The sequence below is a fragment of the Phalaenopsis equestris genome, unplaced genomic scaffold (genome assembly GCF_001263595.1).
Source record: "Phalaenopsis equestris unplaced genomic scaffold, ASM126359v1 Scaffold000246, whole genome shotgun sequence".
In the NCBI taxonomy this organism is placed as follows: Eukaryota; Viridiplantae; Streptophyta; class Magnoliopsida; order Asparagales; family Orchidaceae; genus Phalaenopsis; species Phalaenopsis equestris.
The window spans coordinates 249,073-262,761 of record NW_018164688.1 but is presented as its reverse complement, the minus strand read 5'-3'; the positions used below and the strand labels follow the sequence as shown (position 1 = coordinate 262,761).

At 36.6% G+C, this 13,689-nt stretch overlaps 1 protein-coding gene across 1 annotated transcript in view; it reads right to left on the bottom strand.

Annotated features, from left to right (window-relative positions):
- Positions 1 to 13,689, bottom strand: part of LOC110024101 (protease Do-like 7) — a 161,367-nt gene that overhangs the window by 116,081 nt on the left and 31,597 nt on the right. Inside the window, exons 6-7 of the mRNA XM_020723860.1 lie at positions 5,175 to 5,300; positions 1,656 to 1,745 (exon numbers count right to left, since the gene is read on the bottom strand). Coding sequence (XP_020579519.1) covers positions 1,656 to 1,745; positions 5,175 to 5,300 — 216 coding nt within the window. The remainder of the gene's footprint in view (positions 1 to 1,655; positions 1,746 to 5,174; positions 5,301 to 13,689) is intronic.

Sequence of the window (13,689 nt, the reverse complement as noted above, 5' to 3'; positions counted from 1 at the left end):
TCTTTCCCTCTGCTTCTGAACATTCTCCTACCATAGGGAAGCGCTTTTCTTCAGCTTAATGGCAGCTTAACCCGCCTATCCTCTAGCACCTCCTTGTACTCGAAGATTCGTTCAAAAGTTTGTAGCCACTCAAGGAATTAATCTGGATCCATGCCACCTTTGAACTTGGGTAAATCTACCTTGATTTTGTAATCTTTGCGTCCCCCCACTAGTATCTCCTCTCAGGGGTTCTCCCTGAGGGAGGGATTCAGATATCCCTCTCTAGGCATCATCTGATATTGGACCCTGAAACGTCAGGGGTCTGCCTTCATTATCGTTGAAAGTCTCCTCATGGAAAGGATTCAGATCATCATTTCCTTCTCCCCTTCGACTCTCCAGATTCGGGTCGAAGGTAGCCTCCTCCTGTTTAACTCTTCAATCTCGCAAGTCTTTGTTGGGGACGACAGAGCTTCCGCCTTATCTATTCTTAGGTAGGCTCGAACATGTATCTCCGAGGGGGCATAGCTACGGTTTAGGAATAGGAAAAAAAATTTTGGTGAAGATGGGGTTTGAAGAAATCGAAAGAGGTGGTTGAATGTAGGAAGAAAAATTTTGGTGGAGGGGTAAGGTGGATGCTAGGAAACCCTAAGATAGAACTAGGGTTGAGCTAGTTCTGATACCAAATGATATTGGAACTAGTGAGAAAAACAGTGGATACACGATAGTAAACTTTTATTAATATTAAAATAGAGTTACAACAAGACAAACGGAAAATAACAACACCCAAAACATAAAATGACACAAGCAGACACCTCTCAAGTGCATTCCAAGGGTGGTGGATGTAGGCCGGGAGAGTCAGTATAGCTAGGGAGCATGGCGGCAGCAAAAAAATGCTGATGGCAATGAGAAGTTGCAGAATCGCAGGGACAACGTAGGTGACCGGCGGAAGGCGGAGGGGGGGGGCTGGAAGGGGTTGGACAAAAAGGGCAGTAGTAGTGGGGTGAAGAACAGTCGGTTGGGAGTGTTGGGAAGGAGGGAGTGTGGCTGGACAGCAGTAAAACCTGCCGAAAAGGGGGTCGATTGGGTGTTGGGTGACGGAAAAGGGAGGTTGGCGGCTGGAATATAAAAGGGAATGATACAATCACCACCTATGAGAGAATATATCTGGAGCACCACCACCTCCTCGGATACAGCCAACAAAGGGGAAAAGGACTCCACACAGGAATCTGAAAATAAACAAAACCAAATATTGACTCTTACACAGAAATAGTAATTTAAAGACTCCTACGATGAAAAAATAGGAAAGAAATAAAAGGGAAAACTCCCACACAAAAGGAAGGCAAGAAGAATCCAGAAACGCTTCCCAGGTGCAGTAGCCTCCTTCCCGGATGGTGATAGTTCGCAATCCTGATCCTGCTTCGCATTTCTCCATGCTTTCGCGCGGCTTCTCTCGCAGCATTCAATGCCTTGAACCGGGTGCTGTTTTAGCGCCTTGGACTGGGCGCTTAAACAGCTTCCACATCATAGTTTTTGCAGCATTATTTGACAAAAAGCAAATGCCCATATTCCAACTTATAATTTGAACTCGATATATCAACATGCAGAATAACTATCTTTAATGAATATAGATAGCACAAAGCAGAAGGACGGTAAAATAAGAAAGAAAACCAACAAACCTGAAGCGTACCACGAGGGATTTTCACGGCATCTAGGTGGCTTACAAAGGTATCCCAGTTCCTCTTTATTATATCAAATGCACGAACAACCTGCTAATACCATCCACAAGCACCACAAATTGCTCAGGGAATTGAATAGACAAAATCAGAATCATATGAATTGATCAACAAGTACAAGTGATTCTATGGTTCATTAAAAATGTTACACCAACCCCCTTCCCCCATGGAATTGAATTTAAGGGAAAAAACAAAGAAAAAGGAGTAAAGTATCAAAATAGTCGATAATTTATTTAGATAGGGCTATTTTATTCTCTAAGCTTATGAAAGTGTCAAATTAGTCCCAATTTGTTTTAATGGAGTTTAAAATAATTCTTATTGGAGACTATTTCAATCATATTAAAAAATTATAAAAACTAAATTTACATTTCTTTAAACTCTGAGGCTAAAATGACCGCTTATAAAGAGTTCAGGGACAATTTTGACACTTTTCTCTCAAGAACAAAAATATATAAATTCTAACATTGATAAAGTGGGACCACCACTGGCATCATGAGTCGGAACCCATTTGTATGGCTTAAGCAACATATTGCCAAAATGTTAAAAGTTACAATAGTTCTTATTTCACGGAATCTTAAACTAACAGCTAATCAACGAGTATAACATGCCCGATCCCAAAAGAAAAAAAGAGAGATAATGGATGGAGAGTATACATTAAAGAACAATCCATCATAAAGTTACACCGGCTTAGCCTCAAGGAAGTTTAGTCTTTTCTTAACTTAAGGGCAGTTTAATCTTTCATTATTTATTATTGTTTAGTATAAATAGACCCTAATAGGTTTAGGGTTGGGGATGCATGAGATTGTGTCTGGAGTTTTAGGTTTAGAGTTTGAGAGAGATTTTCTATCTTGCAAATTATAGAAATTGGGAGAGATTGTTCTCCAACTGTAGTTGTTTATTTCTTGTATTTGAGATTAGTGTTTGATGTTCTTGCAATAAAACGTATGTTTGTCCTAAATTTTGTGGAAAATCATGCAGATTTATGGGTCAAATCGTATCAAATTGATATGAGAGAGTTTTGATCCGAGAAAAAGGAATCGCCGAAATCTCTTTTCCTAGCAGCGCTAGTTGAAGAACGACGGAATCGGAATGTACAACAGGAGTATCGCTCACTGAGAAGCAACGAGAAGATCGTGAATCTCGTATTACAGTCGAGATATTTGGGGAGCATCGGCAGGATCGCGGTGTACTGAGTCATTGTGAACGAGATATAGCACCGACAACGAAATCGCGATTGCTATACAAAGCCTATGTGAATGCAATCCTTATCCTCCTATTAGAAGGCGATAAGGTTGAGGTTATTGAAATTTTGCGGAGAAAGCAAAGACCAAATCGCGGTTTTTGCGGCTTAGAGAGACTCAAAACGTCTTGTACTTCTCCTCCCGCTCTATTTTGATAATTGTGGCATACAGAGACCCAAAACTCGAGTGCTTGTTGGGAAAGTGACGGGGGATAAGTCTCCTATGAAGACTAATGAGCTAAGCTTGCTAGAAAGCATCGAGATTCAAGCCAATTTTGCCACAAGTTCGATGGGAAGATTGTGTCTTGCCCTATTGTAGAAAACTTGCAATTGGAGCTAGTTGACTACGATCGAGCGAAGAAAAATAGTCCTAATTCAAACCAACCACGTGATCGTAGCATACAGGCTTCAAAAACAACTGGAAGTAATGGCAGCCAAAAAAATAGATGATTTAGAGAAATTAGAAAAACGTAAGCCAATTTATATCTAGAATGGTTGAGCATTTCTCGTAGATGGGGGTGTGATCTGTGTCCATATAGGGGTGATTGTCATCCATGGAGGGTTGATTTATGACCCTGGAAGAAATAATGAAGAAACTGCTCAAGTTTCACGCAAACCCACAACTGCCTATAGTAGGATTGAGCGACGACATCGAGAGAACACTCGAGCGGCGGCACTTGGAAGGAATAATGTGACATTCCAATAGTTAGAGCGAGCACCTGTAGGTAGAATGGGACGGCATACAATTCCATATTGAAGAAGATCAATTCGAAAGATTTTGACTTAAAACAGAGAACCACAGTAAGTGAGATAACGGCAAAGATTTGCATCCAATTGTGCCCGCATCTTTTGCTAAGGCAGCCTTCCTAGCGCCGGACTTAAGGAGGGAATTCAATATGGATCACGGAATAGAACCCAACCCACGCTTCATGGGTGGAATGAACTTCAGTCGAGAGAATTGGGAAGGAGACTCACACATAAGTTGAAGAAGCTGATTTTCGACGGGAAGACGTGCATGGGCTAAAATGAGAGGAGAAGCTCATCACAGTAAGGTTATGTTTGGAGGGAAAAACCCTAACATGATTTCCTTGGAGGGAGGCTAAATATCTGATCTGGTTGCGGGAAGAGTTTGAGGATTCTTTGTTAAAACGTTTCTAAGTCATTTGAGAAGGAAAGTTACACGAACAATTCTTTGCATTGACTCATGAAGAAACTGTCATGAAGTATAGCGAGAGATTCAAGCTCCATATTTGAGCATTTGTCGAGATGGTTGAGGATGATTTATGAAGCAGTGCTGGAAGGAAATTACATAAAGAGTCTAAAGCCCGACATACGTACAGCAATCGGACTGTTGGGATTGTGAGAATTGGAGGAGAGAATAGAGCAAACCAAAATTTAAGAACAAGAACCAGATGGAGAAGGACAGCAGAAGCAGCACCACGAGAGAATTACACAAGATTACCTCGACGACTATGACACGGAGGACCCATACGATGTCATTTCAGGGGGAGGAGCCGAAAGAGAATAATATAAAGGTTCCATCCAGAGATCAAATTCAAGTGTCTGACAAAAACAGAATCGGGAGAAGCAAGCTAATGGGCTATATTTTGTGTGATGAAAAATTTGCCCTAGGGCACCGTTGTGAGGATCTGACATTGCATGTTTTCAAAATGTGCGACAAGTAGGGAAGGGAGCTTGATCCAGCAGCAATTTCCTTTTTAACCACCTTGAGGACAACCTACAACCTTTTTTTTTTTTTTGAGAGGATTATTGTTATTTATTTCTACTTGGTATAAATAGACCCTAATAGGTTTAGGATTGGGGAGATTGTGTCTGGAATCTTAGGGTTAGGGTTTGGGAGAGATTTCTTGCCTATCAAATTGTAGGAATTGAAAGAGATCGCCTACCTCTTAAATTATAGGAATTTATCTTTTGTATTAGAGTTAAGTATTTGATATTCTTGCAATAAAATATGTGTTTGCCTTAATTTCAGCGAAAAATCGTGTCAATTTATGGGCCGAATCGTATCGCATACCTATACAAATGTGAAAAGAATAAATCTTTTCATGGGAAGAGATTAATCGATCTCTAATACATGAAGAAAACGAAATGGAACATTTAGAATATAATAAAAATAATTTAAAAACAAACATAAAGAGAGATATGAATAGACATAGTAAGTCTTTTATTTCACAAATGCGGGAAAAAGAGAAAAGGCGTACCCTTTCTAAAGGAAGGAAGAAAGCTGAAGCACTGGATGATTTGCTGCCAGCATTTAAAGCAACTGCTCTTCCTTGACAATCAATTACAGGTGAGCCACTTGAACCTCCTTTGGTACCAGATGCAGCCTACATTATTACATGACATTTTGAACTCAAAGAACACTTCATTCAAATATAAACTACATTCTTGATGTACCGTATTAAGCATGGAACTGTTTTAAAAAAGTGCTATTCTCAAAGTTGTATTAGAAAGCATATCATCGATTAACATAGTACGAAATGCAAAATCAAAACAATTTCTAATTTGCTGAATCTAGCTACCAATAAGAGTGTTAGCGCCCTGAAATGCTTCGAAGAGATACATAGTCTGGAGAAAAAGAAATTTCTAAAGCAATTCATATCCAATTATCAGAAATTTCAATTAATGACAAAGAAAAAAGATTCCTTGGGCATATTATTCAAACTCCCAGGAAAAGAAACAAACCTTAAAGATTATTCACAACTTAAAAAAATCAACATAATCATTCTTCATGCGTGTGGGCCCTGAAAATTCTCACTTGGCTTTCCTGAGAGAGTTTATTATGTTCCTTTCTGAATCAAATTTTGATAAAGTGAGTTAAACTTTAAAATAAGAAGCTACTAAGAGATTTCGCCATAATTTTGTGAGGATATTAAGATTTAGTTTTAAGTTTCCTATATGTGCAAATTCCTACAGTTATTTACCTCCCTTGGTGGTGAGATACATCTTTCGTCAAAAGCTAGTAATTAGAACTGTACAGTGTAATATAGCAGCAAATTTTGTTTTAGATTGAATATTTTGTCATCTTCTACTTAAAAGCAGATAGTGGAGTTCACGATTACAAATTCCATCAAGATTTCATAGTTTTGCATCTGAGGATGTTATGAACCTTGATCTACTTGGTCAAAAGAGGTAATCAACCCAACCTGAACGAAAGAGTCGTGTCGCATCCATGGGTTACATTGTCCAAATGAACCTTATAAATTTGATGTAGATATTTATCTAAGAATGTAGATATTCGTATAAGAGAATAAATTTAAATCAAATCGCTCCTCTTTGTAGTGTTATTTAGGGTTAAAAACACTGGAGCAAAAGACAAATGCCACATTCTTACAAATGTGTGGTCTTTTAAGAATGCTTAATATGACATTGCATCTACATGAGGAGAGGTTAAACTTAAACTTGTCAACCCCATTAAACTATAGCAAAAGAAAGATGTATTTCGTTCTTAGCTTAAGCAATGGACTTCACTTGAATGCTGTAAATTTCATGTTGTTAAATATTTCTACATGTAAATTATTTCATTTAAATTTAGGCCCCAAAATAATTTGCATAAGATTCGAGAAGTATTACGAAAATAGAGTCCATCCAACAGAAATTTACATTCAACACAGACTACACAATCATCATTAAAATATTTATTTTTTACAATACTTGTATTTGTAAGTTGAATTTTTTATTTTGAAAATAGACCTCTCAATTTAAGATTTTATTTCAATGTGGCCACAATTTGGGGGTTTGAATTGTTAAAAATTGTTGCTTGAGCCATGTCAACAACACGTGCTAACTTGTAGATGGACGATTCATAGCTAGCATTGATTTAAACTTATATAGATATTTGCCTATGTCTTTGAAACTTTACCGCATGTATAAAGGATCGTGTCGATATACTCGATTAGCATTATAAGTATAATACCAAGAGTGAGACCTAAAATTGCTATTTTATCACCATTTGTTTGAAAAGTTATTCTTTGAATATCAAGAGTGTTGTTTACGTCTTGTCATTAGACATGGACATTGGACGGGTGGCTCGAAGGGCTCGCCATAAGCCCACCTAAAATGGGCTGGGCTTGGCTATGAAAAATAGAAATTTAGCCCGAGTCGGCATTGACTTAGACAAAAACCAAATAAGCCCAACCAGCCCAATGGCCATGTCTCATAGGTATAGCTCGTGATTGTAAGCTTTTGATGTGGTTAATTTCCCCTTTCTCCTCTCTATCTAGCCATAAATTTATATTTTTACATTAATACTAACAAGATCATTCATATCACATAAAAATTATCATTTTTTATTTTTAAAAAAAAATTAAATACACTTTCATGCACCGAAAAGATAGCAAATATGTAAAAATTGAAGTTCGCGTGTTAGTCATGAAATTAAAAGAAATTGATAAGCGGTATGTAAATCTTTTCTTTTTTTGTATTTTACTCAACTTCTATGTATTTAAATATCGAGATATTCTGAGTTTAAAATCTTACATATTCAATGTGTATAAACTTAATTAAATTCACATAAACATATAAGAAACAATTTGTACATATAAAAACAATTTAAAACTCTTGTTGCAGATCCTTGCAACCACTCAATTACGTAATTATTTCAATATTTTAAATCAACAGCATGATTCGAGGGAAAATGTTAAAGATTTTATTAATTATTTACTTTTTTAAAATTTAATAATACAAAAGCAAGTAATTAAAATTTTAAACTTATATTCATTTTTTTTTAAAAGATAATAATTTAGAGACTCATTCAAATTAAATTTAAGCAAAATTATCTTGACTTTTTTTTTTTCTAATCAAGGGAAATGAGAATGAGTATTGGAATAAAAAATCAATTTTATTTTAAGGACTAGCTTTGAAATTGTAATTAGAAACCGGGCTTAAGCCCGGCCCAAGCCCGCTTTGACTGCAAAGCTCGAATAAGCCCGGCTCACGCCAAGGTCGGCTCGCCCAATGCCCAAGTTTACTTGTCAACCTCAATATTTGAATGTGGAGATTAGGAGTTAAAGAGTGAGACTTACAACTCTGTCTTATAGGAAAAGCAACCCATTCGAGAACATCATACAACACATTTTTAAAAATTAAGTTTTAGAAAAGAAATCTTATTCATATTTTTTAAAAAGCATCATTACCTTGTGGTTACATGCTTCACAAAGCAAGATAATTTTATGTTATCCTACATAAAATTTTCAAGCATTGAGTTTGAATGCTTCAGCAGATTTGCCATAGCACACGTGAATGATACCAAAATTTATCAAACACCCAAGGGAAAATAATTGTTATTGCTGTATTAAAAATCTAAAATTAAAAGATCAAGGAAAGTGGAAATTACAACAAAAATAACACGACACTACAACTAGTGTTGGATCTAAGGTTTACGTGGTGTCGGTTAGGGGTTTGGACCTCCAGGGAAATGGCAAGGAGGTTAGCCAACAAGCTGGAAGGTGACGACAATAATGGGGAAAGCGAGGATAGCAAGGGGAAAAATGACGAGCAGCAGGAACAGTGGTGGGAGTGTTGTTCTGAGTGGCAGCATAAAAAAAATAATGAAGGGTGTGGGAGTGTTGCGAGAAAGGTTGAGTAAAAGGTATAAGAAGAGCCAGGACCCGATCCGGGGATTGGAGTTAATAAAGACGAGAACAGACGATCGGACGTGGAAATAAATTCTCTATTATTCTAATTTTATTAATAATAATTTAATATTTAAATAATACACGAAAGAGACGCTAAAGAAAGCAATTAAAATTAACAAGTAAAAATTATACATTTCTTGTTGTTCTCGTCTTTCGTATACATTTGTTTATCTACTATTCATTTTGTTCAAATGTTTAAAAGCTAGAAATAGTATGAAAGCAACATAATGAGATTTCTAAAGATAAACCAGGAATAATCACACTAGTAAATTATAGTAATCCAAGGAAAAGAGTACAATATGTATGTGTCTATAAAAAAACGTATAATATGCTAGTCTTCCATATTTATTTATAAACAATCTGATATAAATTTATAAACAATCTGATATAAATTTATAAACAATCCGACATATGTTTATAAGTAATTTGATATATGTTTATAAGCAATATGATAAATGCTAATACATGCATCAATAAATTTTCTAAATAAACAAACACTAATATATGCATTTATCTTAACTTTATTTTTTACTTTATATTTTACACGCACATATGTTTTTGTGAGAATCACCGTCAACAAACCTAACACACCCTTGGCCGATATTGTTCGGTCGGCTTCCGTCAGTTAGCGATCAACACATCAAAATTGCTTAGGGTGTAATGGTCATACCTACCTATGATCGATATTATCCGGTCGACACAGTGGTTAGTAATGTAAACAATACAATTGTTTGAGGAGGTAAGCTCTAGTCTGCTTGCACCTGACCAATATTATCTCGTCTATACAGCGGTTAGTGATCTAGCTATGACAATTGTATGTGGTGGTAGAAAAACTCTACACGCGCGGGTACAATAGAGTCTCATGTTTGTACCATTAGAGAGTGAAATCCTCCTTTAAACATGCACAAGCAAGCATTCACATACAAGTTATTTCATTCTTCATACATACATTATTCTAGGACATTTTTATGCATATACTAACATGCAAGTTTATTCTATTGTGCAACTATTCATCAAGTATATCCTTCATATCATTTATAAGTATATCTCATGCATATCTCTTATAACTATCTCATACATATATCTTATATCATGGATATCCTTCTTATATGTATATCTTACATATAATGTCTGTCTAAGTATCCTGCATCTCATGTATATCTTTCATGTAAGCACATTTTTTTCTACTAAGCTTATCATGCATATGTCATATCAATATGATGATGATCGGTTTAAACAAGAGCATATATGAAGTCAAACATACAATTTGAAATAAAAAAAAATACTGAAATTTAGAAATACAATTATTCACCTCAGTTTCTATGCTAAACACTTAATTTTCAATATCTAAGATAAAATCTGCGGTGACTTTTAAGTTGATTTCAATAGCCTATAAAACATAATATTCATTTTTTTATGATTTAACATATTTTTATTAATCAGATTAATCTTCTTAACTTGATATTAATTTACCTCTAATTTATAGGGTCGCTTTACAGTGAAATTCCATACTCTCTCCTCGAGTCTATCACCCCAGTAAATAACCTAAAATTCGTAATTAACTTTAAATTTAAAAATATCTTGGCTCATAAAATAATTTAACCAAAAATATAAATAATTTGTTAATGCGTACTTAAACGGCTTTCTCGACGGTCAATTCTTCTCCAAAGCTGTTAAATTTACTATTTATTACCTCTAACCACACTTCTACATGTATATAGCGCTATAAACCTTTTGGAAGCTTGCAAATGACATTCGATGCTTTTGACATACAATTGACACCTCCGACTACTACCATAAATGAAAATGCATGAAAAATGAGGTAAAAATCAAAACCAAAGAGTGAGGAAGGAAATGAAAGCTTAAAATGGCGAGAGACAGGAAGTCGTACACTTGGATTTGACCCCTAAACCCTGGATAGTGAGCTGCGCCAGCCTAGGTGCCACTTGGGTTTGCAACCCACAACTACCCATGCCATTGCACTATTGCAAGGGTCACGGCGACTTCTACTGTCGTGCGCGAACTGAATAAGGAAAGGGGAGTTCGGAAGAGGAAAATAAGGAGGGAGTTTCAAAGCTCGTGTATGCCCTATTCGACGAACGAAGGAATAAAAGGGAAAGGAATGTTTGTTGGCTGAAGTTGTGGGATTAACATAGGATTAGAAATTAATTACCTTTAATTAATTTAATAAAACTTATAGCTTTTAAATTTTATATCTCTCAATCTATTCATAATTAATGTATAGTGTTTTATATCAAATTATTGGATTTAACGCGTAGAATTTAATAAAATTAACTCGACCGAAATCTGAGGGATGCAAAAATTGAGGTATATTTTCTCAAAAATTGGTTATTACAGAAAGGATAAACACTACCTGAAGACCGTGATACAGTCAAAAAACCAGTTGGAACCCTAGGATACAGCCCTATAAAGGGAAAAGAAAATGTTGGTGGCTATCCCGAAACAAATCAAAGAAAAAACTAAAATCAAAATACAATAGAAACAAATATATAGTCCTAAATAACTTGGAGGTAACTTGGAAGAGACCCCACTTAAAAGAAATGTTGTATGGAAGTTTGTCTAATCATAGTATGGAGTCAGGTCAGCCACGTTCAAGGTAACAAAAATGTTGTACTCTCCCAATTAGTCAACTTGACATGTGTTGTTATTCAACCTTTCGAGGATCCAGAAAGGTCCATCAGTTATGGGTTTGAGTTCCACAAATATCCCATGAAAAACCTCTCTTTCTTCAATCTAATCCACACTAGATCTCCCTCCTGAAAAGTCGCATTCTTCCTGGTTTCACTAGCTTGCTCCTAATACTTGTGATTCTGCTTAGTAATCTCTCTCCCTAGCTCCTCATGTAGCATTTGAATCTCCTGCACTCTAGCCTCGGCATCTACACTAACCTTTGTAGTAGGAAGAGTGGTACTAGCTCAAGTGGGGTGAGTGGGCTACGCCCATACACAATCTCAAACAAAGTATGCCATGTAGTCTGACACACAGACCTATTGTAAGAAAATTCAGGTTATGCTAGAATCAAATCTCACTACTTGATATTCTTCACTTTAACTATTCATCACCTTGGTTTGACAATTTGTCTATGAGTGAGTTGTTGAGCCGAACTAAAGCTTGGTACTAAGCTTCCCTCATAATAGCCTCCAAAAATGGCTTAGGAACTTGACATCCCTCTCAGAAGTAATGATCACTGGTATTCTATACGGTCTCACTATCTCCCTGAAATACAAGTCAGCTACATGTGATGCATCCATTATCCTGTGACAAGGTAAACAAAGAGTCATCTTCGAAAACATGTCAATCATTACCATCATTGAATCCTTATTCTGCTATATTAGGTAAACCCAAAACAAAATCGATACTAACATCCACAACGAAATCGATACTAACATCCAAACAGAGAGCTTCTAGTACAAGTAATGACGTCCATGTATTTTACCCCCTTTTTTTGTGGTGGCAAACTCAGCACTTACATATCTCTCTGCATCCCCCATCTGTTTATATGCCAAAAAAAAAGTTCCCTCACAAGTGCAAGGGTCTCGTCTCTACTAGAAAGACCAATTAATGCCCAGTGTGACTCTCCCGTATGATGGACTCTCAATGAACATTTGAGAATGCAAAACTTGTTCTGATGAAATAGGTAGCCACCATATATGTGGTATTGTCCCATAGACCTCTCCTGACATTGATCCAAAATCTCCCAGAAGTCCTCATCAATCTCGTATAGCTCCTTCACCACCTCGAATCCCACAACTCTAGCCCGAAAGAAGGAAATCAATAAGTGGTGATGGTTGAAAGCATCTGCTACTCGATTCTGACTCCCAGTCTTGCGCTTGAGCACAAACTAAAATGAAGCCAAAAACTCAACCAAAAAGCATGTTTTCCCTTTAGCTTTCTCTGACTGTTCAGGAACCTTAGAGCATAATCTGTGAATAAGGTAAACTCAATAGTAAATAGGTAGTGGCTTAAATGACTAAGAGCTCTCGCAAAAGCATAGAATTCTCTTTATCATATGTTGAATACTTCCTCCCAGAGTCGCTCAACTTCTCACTGAGAAGGATATGGGATGCCCTTCCTAGCTCCACAATGGCACAATCCACAAATAAGAAGCATCAAATTCCACCCCGAACAATTGACTAAATTTTGGTAGAGCTAACACAAGGGCCCAAGTCACTTTCTTCTTTAGAATGTCAAACATGTGCTGAGCTAAACTGCCTCTGTTTACTAAATTTTCTCTTCTTTCAAGCGCTTTATCAGAGGAGCTGTAACAATGTTAAAGCTCCTGATAAATCTCCTAAAAAATTATACAAGTTCGAAAAACTGCCTCAATTCTATATAGAATTGTGGTATTGTCCAACTCACAATAGCATTTATCTTCATAGGGTCCATCTAAATGTCTGCACCAGATATAATATAACCCAAAAAGCATACATGTGTCATCATGAAGTGATATTTCTTTGGGTGGGAAAAAAACTTCTCCAGCCAAAGAATCTTAGAGAATATCCTCAAATGTTGCAAGTGTTCCTCCTTAGATATGTTGTAGACCAGGATGCCATCAAAGTACACAGCTAGCAAATTTCCAAAGTAAGCCCTGAACACCGATTCATCAGCCTCATGAAAGTGCTATATGTATTTGACAGTCCAAAGGCCATGATTGTCCACTCATACAACTCATCTCTATTCTTGAAGGCAGTCTTTCATTCATCCCCTAACCTCATCCTGATCTAGTGATATCCAATGTGCAAGTCGATCTTGAAAAAGATGATTGCACAATGCAATTGATCCAGTAAATCAACCAGGCTAATTTTAGGAAAAACAGATTTGAGGTTGATCATATTGAAATCGCATCCTCCACGAACCATTCTTCTCAGGCACCATAAGCAGGAACAGCACATGGACTAGTGCTCTCCCTGACCAACCCTCTAGCAATAAGGTCATGCAACAACCATTGCAACTCCTACTCAGTTGGTCTCAATCTGTAAGCAGGCCTGTTAGGTAACACCTTTCCAAGAATAAGGTATATTGCATGTTAAATATCTATAAGAGGTGGTAGTTCCTTTAA